Source organism: Helicoverpa armigera, chromosome 19 (genome assembly GCF_030705265.1).
Source record: "Helicoverpa armigera isolate CAAS_96S chromosome 19, ASM3070526v1, whole genome shotgun sequence".
NCBI lineage: Eukaryota > Metazoa > Arthropoda > Insecta > Lepidoptera > Noctuidae > Helicoverpa > Helicoverpa armigera.
Window position 1 is genome coordinate 6,635,672 of NC_087138.1, and position 18,481 is coordinate 6,654,152.

General features: G+C 34.1%; 2 protein-coding genes across 6 annotated transcripts in view; both read left to right on the forward strand.

The window, feature by feature from the left end:
* Positions 1-1,735, forward strand: part of LOC110373259 (uncharacterized) — a 32,869-nt gene extending 31,134 nt beyond the window's left edge. For all 4 annotated transcript variants that reach the window (XM_049841432.2, XM_049841433.2, XM_049841434.2 and 1 more), the window contains one exon: positions 129-1,735. In XM_049841432.2, coding sequence (XP_049697389.2) covers positions 129-180 — 52 coding nt within the window. In that variant the 3' untranslated portion in view covers positions 181-1,735. The remainder of the gene's footprint in view (positions 1-128) is intronic.
* Positions 1,736-3,635: 1,900 nt separating this feature from the next.
* Positions 3,636-18,481, forward strand: part of LOC110373270 (AF4/FMR2 family member 1) — a 152,185-nt gene continuing 137,339 nt past the window's right edge. For both annotated transcript variants that reach the window (XM_021330495.3, XM_021330496.3), the window contains exon 1: positions 3,636-4,083. In XM_021330495.3, the coding sequence (XP_021186170.3) occupies positions 4,073-4,083 (11 nt within the window). In that variant the 5' untranslated portion in view covers positions 3,636-4,072. The remainder of the gene's footprint in view (positions 4,084-18,481) is intronic.

Sequence of the window (18,481 nt, forward strand, 5' to 3'; positions counted from 1 at the left end):
CGTGGTGACTGGGAAACTAATCTGCAATTAATAAAACATCCCTCTAATTAGCATACTATCCAACCCCACCAATTATTTTGAAGATGAAATCATACATTATTTAACACTACTAACATTTTGTCCCGCAGACCTCCATCGGTATACTCAGTGGCGCCGACGGCTGACGTCGACCACTACTGACATTTAGCCTGCTGTGCCAACCTGCTGGGTCGGACGCCCTAGCATTAACTAAATTCTAACACACCTAAAATGACTGAAAAACCACGGTGTCTACCTAAATTTTGTACTGCCTAGAAAATATAACAAACCAACATTTTGGCTTTTACTAAAACAATTTTTAAACCAATTTTTTATGGTAATATTTTTTACCCAAGTATTAGACACTGATTATTCTAACGTTAATGTAGTATTGACCAATTTGGAGAACGAGTTTTTGGGCACGTATCAGTAATGCGGAGACAATAATTTGTTAAACTTTGTGGACATTGATATCTGAGATTTTTGTAATTTATTCGACATTTCTATTTTCACGAAATTTCATGAATATTTCATTTTTTTATTGTTGTGATAAAATACTATATCGTCTGAGTTCATCTTAATTTATAATCACTTTGTATTTTAATTTCCGGCATTCAAAATTTTTCACGTGAAAATTTTGCTAATGTCTTTCATTAGGGGTCCGAAATTACCTTTTCAGACGATGAAAAGTTGGACATTTTCAACCTCTAGCTATTGTTAACTGTATTTATAGTTTCTCATCGATCAAAGCTCTCTCGCACCATTCTCACTGTCAATGAAGCTCAAAATTGTTAAATTTCAATCTAAATCATGATTTGGTACAAAGACATACAAATTAAGATATTATTCCTATATTATTATTTACAAATTTAGTGAGTAGTGTATCAAATGTTGGTTTAGTAATTTATTTCATAGTAAGAATTTTGCATTTTGTTTCAATATAGAGATTGTAATCATATAGGGACATGTAATTTAATCACGCTTTAGACATAACTTTATATACGATTATTAATATAATGCTCCTTTGTATACTAACTTATTGTAATATAGAAAGTTGTATACACAGCACACACATTTGACACGTATTTTTAGTAAAATTGTAAACATACAAAAATATATCAAAATTTTGCTCCAATTTTATATCTCACCTTCACACATGCATTGAAAGCACAAATTTTATGTATATTTATAATATATTCTGTTGTACATTGTGTAAATTTCAGTGTTACTGTATTTGTAAAGCTTATTAAAATTTATGAATCCTCTGCTTCCTACCAGTTGTTGTATATCAATCAAATATTATAAATACATATACCTAACATATCGAGGTTAAGAAACTTGTATACCTAGCCGACGTCTTTCGTCCTTGTTTCAAATGCTTTATGTGTTTTTATTATGCTGTTAAACAAATGTTAGTGTTTATACATCGATGTTTTCCGGCCAAATTACAGTATTGTGAGCAAGTTTCTTGTAACCAGCAATAAATGATAGCTGCGCGGTTGCATTATGATTGTATATTTTGTAAACAGCATATATATGTATAGGGTTGTTTGATTTATGTGAAAGTCTACGTGCATTTGTGTGCTAAATCTCTGTTCCCGCTATCGTGAGCGGGCGGCGCCTGCCGACCACACGATTTGTTTGAACACGTCGTGCCTTATTTAGGTAGTGTAAGGGATTTTGTTTTCATTTTCTAATAAAACTATGTATTTAATGACCTTTTGTTTTATTTATATTTTACCCCACAACTATAAACAACAAAGGCAACATTGAATGGCAGAGTAAGCTAATCCGTTAAAAAAAATGTAGAGACAACCACCAGTATGCCTCTCCTTCCTATTATGATTATTTTAATTATATCTGCATCTGAAGAAGAGTTAGGTACTCACAAACTACCCGCCGCTGGTGATGCTATGGGCATCGAGGGTTGACCACCAAAGGCACGGATCTGAAATTGTTAACTCCATCTGCACAGCTGCGGTTTTTTTTTCAGTTGAATCATCTGCAGGGATTCTGGACTTTATAAGTATGAAATCGACTGAATCTGAATTAGAAAGAGATCTGTAATTAGCAGTGGGTAACACATCGGTTTGGGTTATTCCCGCTCGGTAACACTCTTTCGTCAACACTGTTGACGATCGGGAATAAAGTTTCGTTCGTTCGCAGTGTCCATGAATGCTGGTTTTTATTTTTAAAATATGGAAATAAAATGTCATGGATTTTTAAAATGTTTTTATGGATTATGTTAGATCTTTTAAACACAATTAACTAGAAAATAAAAGTGGTCCTATCATGTGCATAATAACCATTTTACACTAAAATAATAAGTAGCGTTCGTCAACACTGTGAACGAACGAAACTTTTTATTCCCGATCGTCAACAGTGTTGATGAAATGGTGTTACCGAGCGGGAATAACCCATCGGTTTTAGTATGTCTGATACGACTCCCTTCGGCTGTACCATCAGCGAGCGCGAGCGCGAGCGGCGTCATGTAATATCCCCCCTACCAAAAAAGGGGCACACGAAACTCCTCTCGGCCTATATAAGCACTTTGCCTATAACAGCAGCAGATGCAAATGATATCATTGGTAATGCATGCATACACGTTGTCATGTAAAGGCGCGTACGCACGTACGAACACGAACATAGCGAACACAAACACCAGACCCGAACATTTGGTTCGTACGTATGGACGGCATATTCGAACACGAACGCAAACATAGTTCGAGTCGAGTTCGCGAACAACAATCGTGAACTCTATCTTAGTAGCCATGACGGCGCCGTTGGAAGTGGTCGATTGTGAAGTTATTAAAGCGCTTCGGACACCGTCCATACAGAACACACTACAAGGATCGCCGCGAACATGTTTGACGAACAGAGTGTTCGATGTTCGATAGTGGTACGCACGTGCGAACCAAGTTGTTGCATATCATGTAACGCAACAAATTTGTTCGTACGTGCGTACGCGGCTTAAGATAATATATTGAAATCATTTCATCGACGTTACGTTTGCGTATTCACATTCACACCCTCGAAAATGAAAATAATGGCAATGTCAATAGATAACCGATGGCCATTTGTTTAGTTAAGACCATTTGCCTGTACAGCATGCAGGATACCTTGGAGTATTAGTTAGTTGGAGAGTGAGGTAATGATAAGATGAAACTCAGTGTCCAGGAGAATAATGTCCAGATACGTATTTCATCAAAAGAGGCAACATGAAATCAACACGCTTTAGTTTAATTTATTTCATTCTAAGCTCGATGATTTATTTTAGCAGTCAAGAAATCGAAGTTTAATTTCAATTCAGTAAAAAGTTTTAATACAAGTAACATAGTACATGATCGAGGAAGGCAGTATGGGCCAAAAGCCATTCCGTCCGATTCGAAATGTTGTACTTGATTTTAAATAGCATATTCAATACATAATATAAACTTAAAGAAAGAAGAATTAGAAAAGGAAGGCTAAAAGTTTATTTTAATTAGTCCCGTGGAACACAAAAAATATTTGAAGCCCGTACAATACGGAAATTAAGCTCAGTGTTGCAATAGACAAATAAACTAGAGTTGGAATCGGACTGACTTTTACGACGCCAGCGCCCCGGCCCAACTGTCACCTTGACTTTAGTTGTGTTGTGTGTGTGTGTGTGAACGAAATCGCACGTTACGTTATGTGAGTGTGCGACGTCGTGAGTGCTGTCTACGAGTAATTTTTGCTTTTTACCTTTTTATTTTTATAAATAACCGATGTAGACGAAGTGATTAGTAATGTAATAACCTCAAGTGATAAGAATTGTGATATATCGATGCAATGGCTCTTAAAATACGCAGTGTTTTCATCTACTATGTGATCCCGTGCAATAACTCGTCACTTCGGTTGTTTGTCAATGACGTCTGCGTTTAGCGCAGCAAAAAGTGGAATTTTAGTTTGATTGTGACAAGTAGTGCAAACACAAATTAAATAAATCGTGTAAATAGATGAGTGATCGTAAAATGGATGAGTGTCTTCTTCATTGGAACGTTCTTTTATCAACTGGGGCCAACAGAGGTGGCTCATGAAGAAAGGGTTAGTTTACCTGTTTATGTTTACTTTATATATCGTACACATTTGTGATTATACATGTAACTTCTATTAATAACATAATTACGGAACCGTTGCGAAAGTTGAATGTATAGTTATTTGGGGAGTATAGGTTATAAGGCTCAGTAGTTGTTTGTTGACTCACAGACCTTTAATTACATAATTTGTTTTGGGTGCTTATTTCTAAAGTGTAAGTTAGTTAACATAAATGCGGATGCAGTTACTACTATGTATTGAGGCTGGGATGTGTTATTTTTCTTTTGTTACTTTCTCTTATCCATGGAGTGAAGGGAGTGAGGGAGACGGACATATGCCCGGCTGGAGGCGCGCGAGAGAGACAATGCTCTACTGAGCAAGTTGTATAGCCATGTTTAGATATCCATACATGAAAACTTTACTTTTGCTGTTTTACTTTATTTACTTTTATAATAATAATTACTTGGACTACAACTTGCAGTATGAATGTTAACTTAAAATGCGTGATAAGGGATCAAAGGCATGTATTCATATTGGTCATGTCTTAGCATAAAGCTGGATTTATTTAAATTGCTAATTTATCCCTCATAAAACAGGTACAGTTAGTGGTATTGTCAATGAGAATTTGCCATTTCATTACAACTGTTTTAGACCCAGCATGTGAGGTAACTTAACATAAGTTGCCTCACACTGAGATAAGAACTCAAAAGTTACAAAACATTATAAATTAAAACATCACTCTAGAAGAGTTAAATATTCATTTATTTTCTAACAAATACAATAATAACTTTTCAGCATGTTTCAGTAGTAAGTATGTACCTAGCAAGCAAGTATAGGTAATTATATCCTAACTTAAATAATGTGACATACGTAGGTAAACATACATTTTTAAAGTAGTTGTCAATTTATTCCAGAGATCTGAAAGGCAATTAGTTATTCTAAGGGATTCAAAATTGGTCCTAACTAATTCATTCACTCATCTGACCTAGATGCTCTGTGGCCAATGATTATGATGAAGGATTCATTCATATTTGTATCACCAACAAATTTTTATCTCCAAGTAACTTTTAAAATATTAAAAGTTACACATGTAATTTTTCATTAAGTACTTCTTTAAAGCCACAGTACAACAATCATTTGAATTCCACAGGCAATTCATAACACACTTTAAAATGAAATAAAAGCTCTATTATGAAACTTTTTAGCCAGTATTTATGTAATTATTTAATATTACATACTTACTTCAAATACAACAGTACATCATATCATATTGTAATGATAATTATTATTATTCAAGCTTATTGCAACATAACATTAACTGCATAAGCAATGACTTGAATTTATTTATTAGAAACTACATAGTCTTTTGGAATAAATTAATTTATTGTTCCAATGTAAACAGTAGGAATATCTTAGAGAACCATTTCTTGGTTTATATTTACTCTGAAACTACTACATCTATTCGAAAAACTCTTTCACTGAAGGGAAGTTACACAATCCTCAAGTAGCATTACGTATATTTTGCCTAGGTATGGGCCTGGTTTAAGACGTTCCCAGGGCTGAAGTGGAACCATGAGAAAAGGCTAGTTGATGATATTTTTAATACTCTGCACACATAACAAAATATTAACTTCATTACACACAATCTAATCAACATAGTATTGAATTTTATTTACTTCACTTTAAAAACAAATTAAATACATGACATTTTTGAAAAATAAATTGTCCTACATGATATAATGATATCTGTTGCCAAGCTGACTAATCATCATTACTCATAATTTGTTTCAAAAATATTAAATATAGATAAGCAGTTACTGTAACCTTTTAGTTAGAAACAAATTATGTATTGCATATAGTAACTATTTATTTCATAAACACTCATGAACTTAAAACACTTGATGACAGTATTTAAGTACTTATCCCTTTGAAAGTTTACTTTTGTCAATTTCCTTCCTTGTACCGTAAAGGCTCAGAACCTACTGAATTATTAAAATTTCTTTCACCGTTGGGAAGCTACATTATCCTAGAGTAACATAGACTGTATTTTATCCGGGTACAGGCAGTAGTTCTCATAGGAGGCAAATAAAACCATGGGGAAAACTCCTCGTAACTTATATTTGCATACTGCTTATAAATATAAAAATATGCTTTGATTTCAAAGCTGCGGTTAATCCATACTTAATGTGTTGGTTACCTCATCATATTATTCCTAAATATAAAACTAAAACCAATAAAAACAGAAGTAAAACATAAAATGACATAGTAAAACAGTAGTTAACAGAGTCATAAAATTTTCCATTTGTCAAACTTAACACTTCATAATCCATAACATTTAATAAAACAATACTGAGAGATCAAATTCTTAGAATTAGTGATTTCACATCTAATAACATCCATTGAGCACTTGATTATATGTTGGCAGAGTAAACTTGACTTCTACTTGTCTCTTCTATCTATTGCCATCATAATGAGCATCATCATCAATTTAAGAGCCCAGCTATTGTCGGTGCAGCTCCTTCCATTTACGCCTAACTAGCACCAACACCTGAACTCCCTTAATATCATAATGATATTAAGTTAAAATTATATTCAGAAGGGATGATATACACAAAATAACGTGTGTTATCTGGATGGCTAGAGAGGTGAAGTAGACCAAAGAATATACACTGCTTGGAAAATGAGTTGAATAGGGATTGAATGTTAGTAATGGCTCAGGGTAATGAAAGAAGAAAACAGTGTGTTGAAAAAACCCCAAAGTAAATTGGGCAGGATATTTTTTTGACATAAGCCTCATAAAATAAACATAAAAAATTACTATGGGTAAACAGAGCAAATCATTTCTTGTTTATTAAATAAGAAACTGGCATTAGAGTGACTTTGTATTACATAGATATCAATGAAATAAAGTAAAGAGCTTTATTTGTTTGTAAAATATTTCCCATAACATGTAGGTGAAACCTTTGTAAATGTCTATTTGCTGATAAAATGTATCTAGGTCAGTTTTACCACTGTTACCACAATATTTTATTATTATTATACAGAGCTATTTCTCATAGATAATTAATTTTCAATGTTGTAAGTAGTCAATTTGTCTGAAATATACAGACTAACTTTTTCTCAACTACCTTTTTTGCGGGGTATCACATAATTTAAAACAAATGTAAGTATTTATACTTTTATCCTCATCCAAAAAAAATATTGAGACCTTGTTACTAATTTGGTTCTTGTTATCTTATACTTTCAGCAAAGTCAGAATGATTAAGTCCTTTTTTATCAGTGTTACTTTAAATACTTTTCTTAACTATTTTTCTAACACTACTAAGTACATACTTAATTAAAACTAGAATATCATTAACAGTGTTGTGTACTAAGAAGCCCTTGTCAATATCACCTGCAAGCTATTATAAGATTTATGACTCTAATTAATAACCGTTTTAATATTTACACATGAACTATAAATATCTTCAACACGCATATAGTTGCCTACTATATCATTGACATTGATTGTTTTGTGTACAATAAGGAAAATGGCATAACCTAAGGTTTTTGTATATCGTTGGAAATATAAATAATTGACTCAAACAAGTACTGAATGTAACTCTATCTAACTGACTACAAACCAATTTAAGTAAAACTGATAGTCTAAACTTCTAGAGCATGTGAAAGGTTTCCTTATTATTCGGGTGCGAGAAATAAACCAATCTGCAGGTAGATCCACAGGGAAAAATTAGTCTATTTACCTAATCCTATCAACAACCATACTATAGATAAACCTACCTTCGGTTCTTTGTAACACGGAAAGCTTCTTCCTAAAATTATTATTACCAAATTCTTAGAAAGTAATTTGGGTTTGCAACTTGTCAGTTACTTAACATTTTTTTTATATTAAATCTTGAAACTTGTGACAAACTACTTAAGTCTAAAAGTTATTGTCTTATTATTTACTTACTTTTGAGAACAATTCCAAGAGCATTTAGTATGCTTATTTAAAAAATAATTTTAATAGATAAATCACTTGTCTGAAAAAATATGTCTAAACATTTTCAAATAAGGCAGTACTGATAAGATAGATATTACATTAACTACATCTTGATAATTATATCTTGGCATTGCCTATTGCAATATTAGGGAGATAAAGCACACATTGTTAAGTAAATGGATTGTTTTCTAAATTAGTTTTTCTTTTCTTATTTACCCGTAATGCAATAATAGGGGTGTTATAATTATGTCCACTTTCTGCATCTATCTCTCTGTGGCACCATAGCTTTTAAACGGAAGAACATTTAGATGCGGATTTCAGAATCTATTCATGTACGTGCGTACGTGCGTCAAATCACGTTGCATAAGTTTTTCAATAAATTATCCTTTACTGTGAATCAACTTTTTTACTAACACCATCACAACACCACTATTTAACCACTTCCACATTATTATTAATGAACATATTCCATTTGCTTAGGCAATAACAAAACGCTTAACAAATGAAATACCACTTAAAATGCACAATTGTTATGTAATTGTTTTTGTTTTAAAATAAAATAATACATTAAAAGTTAAAACATAAAGATTGTTAATCTTTAGTAAGCAGTATAAATGCTAATGCTAAGGCTTATGTCAACATGGAATAAATACTTAGCTAAATAATAATTCTGTCTGCACCAAAACGTTATTAATAAATGTTTTATTGAAGTAATCTGTCTACTTAATAATGTCCTGGTGGTGAAGATTACTTATGACAATTTTATTTTCTAATTATTGAAGATTTTTGTCAATTTCTTCATTATTCTATGCCACATTACAGTTGGTTGCATATTCTTAATTTCAATTTCACCATAATCAGACAGCAATCTGTAATCAAAAGTTGCAGAAGGTACACATTACTATAAAAGGCATTACATAATCTGTATTCCAGTTATTTCCATGCTCTATAGAAATTCCATACTGTATTGAAGTTCACTGAAGCCGGTATGAACAATTTTGGTCAAGTTGGTCACCTTGGCCCCTGCAAGTGTCAGTATGTCAAGGGCCAACCGCTTCCTTAAGGGGACATACCAGTCTTTTTGTCAGATCAACTGGTCAATGTATGGGGTTATTATTTCCTATAGATTTTTGGTGATTTCATGTTTCTGCAAGGTGTTTCACTACCAGATTTTATTGCCAAGGTGACTTGGTGATTTTATTTTTGGAAAAATAAAATAAAATCTAAATTCCAAATAATATTGTTAATTAAGTAAGTAGGTTATAGGGTTATTCAAGTTATTGAGAACAACAATTAAACATTGTGACTTATATAATTTAGTAGATTTTCCCTGTCGGTTTACAGCTAAACTTTTCTTAAAACTTGGTACTTAGTTGCCAGTATTAAATTTTTTATTCAATTTTTTTATGCAAATATGAATTAAGTAGCTTTAATACAAATCTTCTCTGTATCTCAAAGTAATCTATTTGATATCCTTATGAACTAGCTGTATTCCTGGAAATTTTCAATCCAAATCCGTATAGTAGTTTTTGCATTAAAGAGTAACAAACCAAATCCATCCATCCTCACATACATAACCGAATTTTTTACATTAAGTAGGACTTAACAACTTCCAGCGATTTCAAGGAACGCTGCTCTCTGTTTTAATTTTCCTTCACAATTGGTACTTTAAGCCCAAGATAAACTCATGAACTACATAATTAAGACGTTGAAAACCTCAAATTAGTGAATTTATGATCCTCCTTAGGATTTATAAAACAGGGGAACCTTAAATTTACCATAAAGGTATCATTAACCAACTTTCAGTTAGTACGTAAAAAATAATGAGAGCTAAAGAAAATTTCCTTGTACCAGTAAAAACATGTGTTTAAGTCAGACTAACTATCGGGTAACGTTTTACTGTCGATAGTCAATAATGGCTGGCAATTATATTAATCGTAGTTGCGCACGCGTCGATCTTGTAACAACCTCGTTATCGGAGTTTTACGATTGGTCGACTCTTAATTTCTGCTCCAAAAACAATGTTCATTTGTTATAGTATATTTGTGTTTCTAATGCTCGAGATAAAATATATTGCTACATAATTATCATGGAATTGATAGGTCAATACAAAGGTCTGTTTTGTGATGTCACACACTTTCGTTGTTCTTTGTATTAGAGATTATCAGGAAGGCGTCTAGTACACACGTGTAATCTAATGCGACACAAAAACCATTACAAACCCACCACATGTTATTAGCTTTTCGAGTAAATAATGTTGACGAATTGATATTAATGAACTGGCTAAGTGGTCTTGAAAATTGGATATCGCAAACTGCCATTAAAGTACTTAATCCACGAAGTTAGTCGTGAACAATTGAGGGAAATACTCTGCTCTTACGTAAGCGCATAACTAGCAGCGGACATCGGACCACCCAGCTTTGTTTGTTTTTGTTGCCGGCTAACTAGCTGATTGAAAAGATCTACCGCACCCTCCCGATCCCAGGGCGAACGCATCCGCGCGGGGGCGCATCGATCATACGCCATGTCTCAACATACGCCGGTCGTTGGAACTGACACTTGAAAACTATCCACTTTACTAGGGTGAAATACTTTTTAGTCGCCCTTCTAATGTCTGGGGTCATTAAACTTCTTTTTTTTTAATGGTTAGGTAATTTTTATTTTCTTCGTGCCGTAGTTGTGTGTAGGTGCAAAAAAGTCGCTGATGATCATTAGTTCTAACGTAACGTTACGTTCTCTAGTGCTTTTTCTTATAGATTGAAGGCCAACATGGATATCAAAAAAACGCTACATGTCCTTAATAATTTCACCACATCCTACTGTTCTTTGATGTAGGAATATAATTTAGAGTATCAAACACGCTTAAATTGATATGTAGGCGGCGTTAATGTAATTACATAGATAATGATAATTATTTACATACGCGTAGTTACCCGTTCTATTAATCCTATATTTGGCGCTCTCAATTCGCAGTCGTTCTTAGTAATGTAGCGTATTAGTACTAATCTCGCTTAATAATTCGGTTTACGGCGAACGATTGTGCCGAGCACAGTGGAGTGGAGTTTGGACAGAATTATTGTTACAGTCCATTCAAGTTCAGAGGGGAGCATTCTAGGGATTCGCGAATAATTGCAATAAACAGCGAACATGGAGTAAGATGCTCACTCTAAGATTGCTGGCACGTCGCCCAACAGTGCGCCGTTAATGCCTAACTCTTCTTATAAACGACGGCGGTTAATTAATGTCGCAAAAAGAGTGTCACAGACAAAATTTGAACAGATTTAAAGCCGGGTCAGAACAAACTATTCAACGCGAACGAAATGGGAGAGTTTCTACGAATTTCCCGGACGGCCGACGTACCTGGAAGAATCGGTATAACCTGAGGGTTAATGGAGCCCTGTCATTATTAAGAAATTCCGTGAACTGATAATTGAAGAGTATGGAAATAAATTACCTTATTTGAATTCCATTATAATTTTGTAAAGCTTGCTTTTTAATTCGGCCAGTTACTAGTTAAATGTCTGGTACCCAGCTGCGCCATTTTTATCTGGAAAAGGCTACTTACTAGGTTTACTAAGTTTACTAACGATAACGGATATATTCTACGTGTAAACATTTAATTAAACCAATTGTTTTGAATCGCAACATTCTTAGGCTAACTGTTTTTGGATGAGCAACGCTCACTATTTATCACTGGGTCTTAGTCATGTGCAAAATATTTTGTTTGGAACACGAATAAGCTAGTGCAGCGGCGGCCCTAGCCATTGCGAGGCTACGTGCGGCAGGTCTATGCGAGGCCCTTTGTCCAACGTGAAAAGTATGTGTTGCGAAAGTAAGCTGGTATTTTGATTTAGGTAAACGTCATGTTTGAGGAGAAATGGTCAAGTTAAACAAATTAATATCTAACATTTTATTTTTACTACAGTTTATATTTAAAGAATCACAAAATTAACAAATATTAAAATGATCTGATGATTGCGACTTTTCTTAAGACTAAAATCTTTAATTAAAGCAGAATAATCGAATGAATGAACAACGTCATTTTCGATCGAAAGAATAGCAAAGACTGAAAGTCGATCTTGTATCATCGAATTCCTTAAACGTGTTTTAATAATTTTAAGCCTCGAAAAACTGTTTTTTCAGTTAATATTCAGCTCTTCGTATAACTGATTCAGCCATTCAGGGCCTCTAGCTCATGTAGCGCCCGGGTGCAAACATGACCGTGCAATCACATTCATACGGAAACAATGAGTTATTTTCTTGTAAATAAAAGGATTTAAAGCGGCGCTACTTTCTAGGTTCGGCTAAAAAAGGATGAAAAAAAAACAAGTGGAAAGCAAAATACCCGCGAGCGTAGCGAGCGCGAAAATTTTTAAATTGTTTGTTTAAGGACTCTCAAATTAAGCAAAAATAAAAAAACTGGATCGAGAGCCAGTTGTGGGTTGTAGCGCGAGGCCCCCCTAAGCGCGAGGCCCTGTGCGAGGGCACAGTTCGCACACCCCTAGGGCCGCCACTGAGCTAGTGCTAGTGCGCGTGCAAGTTTGCAGACAAATTAAATTGACCGGAGCATCGCGTCTAATCTCTGCAGAATCGATCCTTTCGTCTAGCGAAAGTATGAGACGGATTGGAACGGATATGTCAATGAACGCTGCAGCGACATTCATTACTTCCCTTAAATTAGTCTCGTCTAACAGTAAACGACTGACTGATACTATTAATAGAAAAGGGAAACCAAATTCATTAACCCTCCCTGGGTGCACACCAGAAAAACCTTCCGCTTAAGGGGGCTTCTTCCTAAACACTTTGCATAGAAATTCGCGACAAAATTACGAAATCAGCCAGTTGGAAAATACCCTTTAACGACTTGTTAACGAAAACAATGGAATTCATTTAAATATTTAAAAAATCGCCTTATTTGAAAAACAATGGATATGATAATAATGATCATATAAGATGATAATAAATAAAAATTATTGATACAGAAAAAAACAACAGTGTTTATCAATGTTATTGTAAATAAATAGTAGTATAGTGATAGCGGGTAATATTGAGTTGGTTAATAAACTTGTTAGTTTACTTAACATCTTTCCAAGTTTTTAATATAAAAGTAAGCAGTACTTATAATACTTCAACTAGAGTAAAATCTCGAATGCGGTTTCGCTATTAAAGCGTATAAAACGTCTGATTCTGAAGGGGATGTTTTATAAGAAAGCTCGCCTCGCGATAACGATTAGTATGACAAGCCGCAATAAAACCAAGGTGTACCACCCTTGGTAAATGCTGGTGTATTTATAGTATTGCTAGTTGGTTGCATAATGTTACATATTGTTTGTACGGTCCAATTATTATTACGTAACTATTGATAAAGACTCGTACCACCAATAACAATACACTTTAGTTACCATGGTAAGTAACTTATATGTACGTAGCTTGATTAATCTTTTACCTATCTGATCAGCCAAACGGTATAATTTTTAAACTTAATGAATTTGGTTTGTATAAAATGCAAGGTCTTGTTACTTACTTAACCCTTGACTTATTTCAATGTCAGTTCAGGAGTAAAAAATAAGGTTTGAACAAAAACTCATTACTTATGCTTATTTAAATAAGTAAATCAAGAGTTTAACGCTTTTTATAAGCATGTTAATTAAACCTGTATTCGTGTATCTTTTAATCTTTTGATTCGTCAAATATTTACATAAAAATTTAAGAGTAAGCGTCGATGGAGTTGTTAATTTTAATAGTAATCTCAGGTTTAGGATAAGTGTTAGTTTTTTCGACATCTTTAATGCCATGTTCGATACTAATTCGATTACAGTAATCGATCTAAGGTCTGGAAGCTGTTTCTAATAAACTGAACTAAGTAGAATATTTAGTTATTTAAAACTTTATTTTCGTAAGGTGAAATAAAGGCAGCCTAGAAACACCTAACCACAAGGTTGGTTACCTCCAGTCTGAAGTCTTGACTCAGTATCCATCTACAACATCCACATAATTTTCGTTTAATTAACATAGAAATATCCCAAAACAAACTATGATACCATTTTCTATTCTATTCCTGGATCTTTATAGTAAACTTTTCCCCGTGGTTTCACCCGTGCCCTATTACTTCTTGCGCATCCGAATAAAAGGTAGCCTACAGATGTTATTCTGATGTATAAAACACACATAATAAAAAGTTTTATCAAAATCGTTTAGTTACTTATTGAGTGAAAGAGTCACAAACATCCATCTACTGACAAAACAACAAATACTTTTGTGTAGTCAGTAGAATAATGGGATTTATTAGAACCGTTGCACACAATAACAGCACCCTTATGTTGTAACTGCAAATAAACCCATTCAGCCTATAAAATTTTAAGTAGTGCTATTAAGTTTGAACCAATGTTGTTATGAATCAATATTCTATCAATTCATCCTTCTCAAACATGACAAATTAAAGGGTGACCCTTTAATTTCCTGGATTTAGAAGCCATTAAAAGTTTAATGTAGCTTTACTTGTTTTTTTACTTATGCTAAAAATAAAATATAATACCCTATAGGTGAACGACAGAAATATTTTTAAAGAAACAAAATTTCCTTAAACGATACTTGCTAACAAGATACTCGTGTAAGTTATCTCTTCCTTTTTCACTGTTTTATTTTTAAAATGTTTTAACTAACGAGCGGGGCTATTTTCACCCCCAGCAACCAAACAGTCCCTATTTATATCTTACTGTCGAAATTGCATTCTATTTCGGTCCATTGATTGTTTGTCGGTATATTTTATGTGTTATTTTTGAATGGAAGCTTTAACTTTCGCGGCCGTGGGGTTCAAGAACCCCTTGGTTTTCTCACCCTCCCTGATTGAAAAGTTGACATTCGCTCGACTGTTTAAAGGAACCTAATTGTAGTAAAGTTCACTTGAAATATTTGCGTTATTCAGATGTTATTGCGGTGTTTTTATGCCTTCGAAAATGGACCGTTAGTTGTCGTGTGGCTGTCATAAACGAGTTTGTTTTAGACACGCTGGCTCTTTATTAACGAACTATGAACCACTTGCTTAAGAAATGCCAATTATAATATAACTGATTCCATTGTTCAAACTATTTTATAATCTTTTACGCGTGTAAATGGAAGAACAACCATTAATGCGTCAGTAAAATGTCAATTTAGTGCAAAAGTAAATAAATATGAAATAATAATTTTGCGACTTATACCAACGGGTCTTAGAGTTGTACAGAACAGTAAGCAGTCCAGATCGCGAACAACTTAATTAATAAACTAAGTAAGTTAGCGCCGGGAACAAAGGCTCATTTGGAAAGAACTTCAATTATTTCTGTCTTACGGAACAAGATTGTATTGCTATTGTGGCAACTTGTTGAGACATTGTCTGTTGAGTGGCCTTGTATCTCACCTATGATATTATTGGTCCTTAGGGTGTCACCAGACCCATCGATCGATGGTAGAATTGATTGGTCGACGCCATTAGTGTGGTCAGGTAGAATCTCTCCATCGGTGTCACACATCATCCTGTAACGTACTTACAAGACTGATAATCTTGTCCACACTATAGACAGGGTCTCCAGTACATTTATTTACTGTTTTGCCAAGTTGTTTACTGTCTTCTTGCTAAGGCAAACCAAAATAAGTCTTTATCTTACAAAATTGTCGGAGTTAAATTCAAAACTGAGCTAAAATTGTAATATGATTCCTTTCAAAAGAAACTCTCTTTGTTTACACGATTCCATTTGAAATTTTGTTAAGTCACGAAATTAACCAATTTTATTTTAGACAGAAATAACTTTTCCATTTTTAGAAATAAAGTCTAAACAAGTAGGTAGCTTAGTAGCTTTATAGCCTCTAAATGTTTTTCTCACTTTTCTGTGAATAGGTTTTTGATGAACAGTAAGTTAATTTTCAATCGTTCCTTAATATTCAAAGCTACAGGTGTATATCCAGTATTCCCTGAAGCCAATTAAATATTAAAACATCGGCTACCTACTAATGAATAATGTATCCAGTTAATTTATCTTGCTTGCGGATAATTAACCTTGAACTCGAGCTAACGTTATCATGTTTTTAACAGAAACAAGTACATAATTATGTTTATTTACAGTAATTTTTAGTTGATGATTTGTTAATTTTAATGTAGAGCCTATTTGCTGATTCGGCAGTTTACATTTTCAATGTGTAAACTATGTGTCAGATTGACAATTTCCTAAAAGCGATTATTCACTTTTTAATTTCTATTGTTACATTGTTTTAACCATGTTAATATGTGTATAAAGTTGTGTTAGTGATAATAAGGCTTTTGAATAGCCTTCAGTATCAGGCTATCTGTTCCCTTGCTACTTTTTCTTCTAAACAAACTCATCGCTCTCCGCTATAAATTTTTAATTATAAAACTAGTCGTTTTCACACAAATCAAACAAACTCTTTGCTTAAGCGCTTTGAATTTCCTTGTTTCTTAACTTTGAAGGTGTCACGAACCTTTTGATCTAGGTCATGCCCCGCGAGGCGGTCCAACCTGGTGTTGTGTACCCCTGTCGCTTTGTTATCTGCTTTGGGTTATGTTGCTCCGAGCTTCGGCTCACACCTCAGTGAAAGTTAATTCTTCTAGTTAGGTACATCCGTGTCTTCATAAGATTGTAACATTCGAATTGCAAACCTCCTCCTGTTTTAAGTCCGTTAAAAACTTAGCGCTGATTTAATACTTCCCAAACGTCTGCAAGCAGTTCCCTGAATAGAAATAAGATCCTTAAAAGTGTCGGATGTTACAATAGAAAGTGCTATGCATTTTCTTTAGACTATTTCCGGCGCATTGTACCCGGTCCGGGGTTTAGCCGGTAGAGTATCCGCCACTCGAATAATAAACCGTAATCAGTACTAGGCTTTACAGCCAGCCGTCTCGTGCGTCCGGTCCGATGTTTTTCTAGTACTCGATTGAGTCTAACACTATAACACAATGTATTGACCTTTGTTCACTGGTTTGTTGTTAAACCAGTCCATTTCCACCATCATTGAGTTTTTTATCGATGTTCGATTTTTCTGAATAAGCTGACTATAATATTATACCATTTGAGGTACTTGGCTTTAAGTTGTTTTGTGTATTGTTTTGAAGTATAAGTAGGTGTCTAGGTAGTTGACACAAAAACATTATATGTATATTCAGCTTTAATAATGACCTAATTTTCATACAATACTGATACTGTATAGTCTGTAACCTTTGCCCTTACTTAAATCCATTATGTAACCCATTGTGTTTGATAACTTATGTTGGGAAACAACATGCTCTATTTTGTACTTTACCCGTATCTAAACGCCTTCGATTTCACTTTTCTATTGACGCACAGAAACGTTACTTGCAATTAAGTCTCGTCACGATTTGCAGTAGGTACCGCCGCGATAATTGCCAGAAAAACTTTTGTATGAAACAAAACGTATTGTGCGTCAAAATAATTAAACATCACACAAGCCGGGAAAACGAGAGAATTGATCTTTTCCTTCAAATGAATGCTGACCTACTTTTTTATCCGCGTTTATTTAAAACCGAGATGAGGGTATCTTAATCCTTGAGCAAATAAATGCCGGAAGCTATTATTATGATAGCATTTAAACTTTACCTGCATTGTTTAGTTAGAAATGAGGAAATATTAAAGAAGCTGTTAACACTTTACGTCCTATAAATTGTTGGGTAGTTGGGAATAAATTATTTTCATCGCTCGTCGCGGCTGATTTATCGGTGGAGGATTGAATTAATAGTTTCAGGATGTCGACAGGCGTGGAACCGAGGGACTCCGACACGCGCTCACTGACAGATCCGTCTTAAAATAAACAAACCCAAGAATTTGTCTCCATGTGTGTTTAAGAATACCATCAAAAGTTGCGTTCTAATTTCCTTTCAAGCTAAAACAACTTCGATATTAACTGTATTCGAGTCAATTATTTTATCTTACAACTAATGATGGTAGGTGTCTAAAATAACACATTGAGGATGTCACTGCATTAGGAATGGTTAATTATTTACCGCTACTTTTCCTTCTAATTATACATGCTGCAGCATGATCTCAAGCCCTATCAATTACCGTGACAGGCACGATGGAGATACATTAATCGTATTAAGATGGAGTTCTTTGTTATGAGTGTGTAACAACCTTTATATGGTATGGAAATCAGGTTATTTCCGAATTGTGACTATTAATGTCAAAGCTTGTTTGGAACTATGCATATTTTAACTTTGTGTCGGATTAAGGTGAATATCGGACGAATAGAGTAATTTGGTAAAGGCTTATCAATCCAGAATTGCTGCACGAAATGATTTGCTGAATAGTTTAAACCCAGATCAATATGATTTCCAGTATCAGATAGGCAATGGCTTCTAACTCTATGAGAAGAGACTTTTCAACCAAACTGTATTTAAATTGGGCTCAAATGATGACTTAA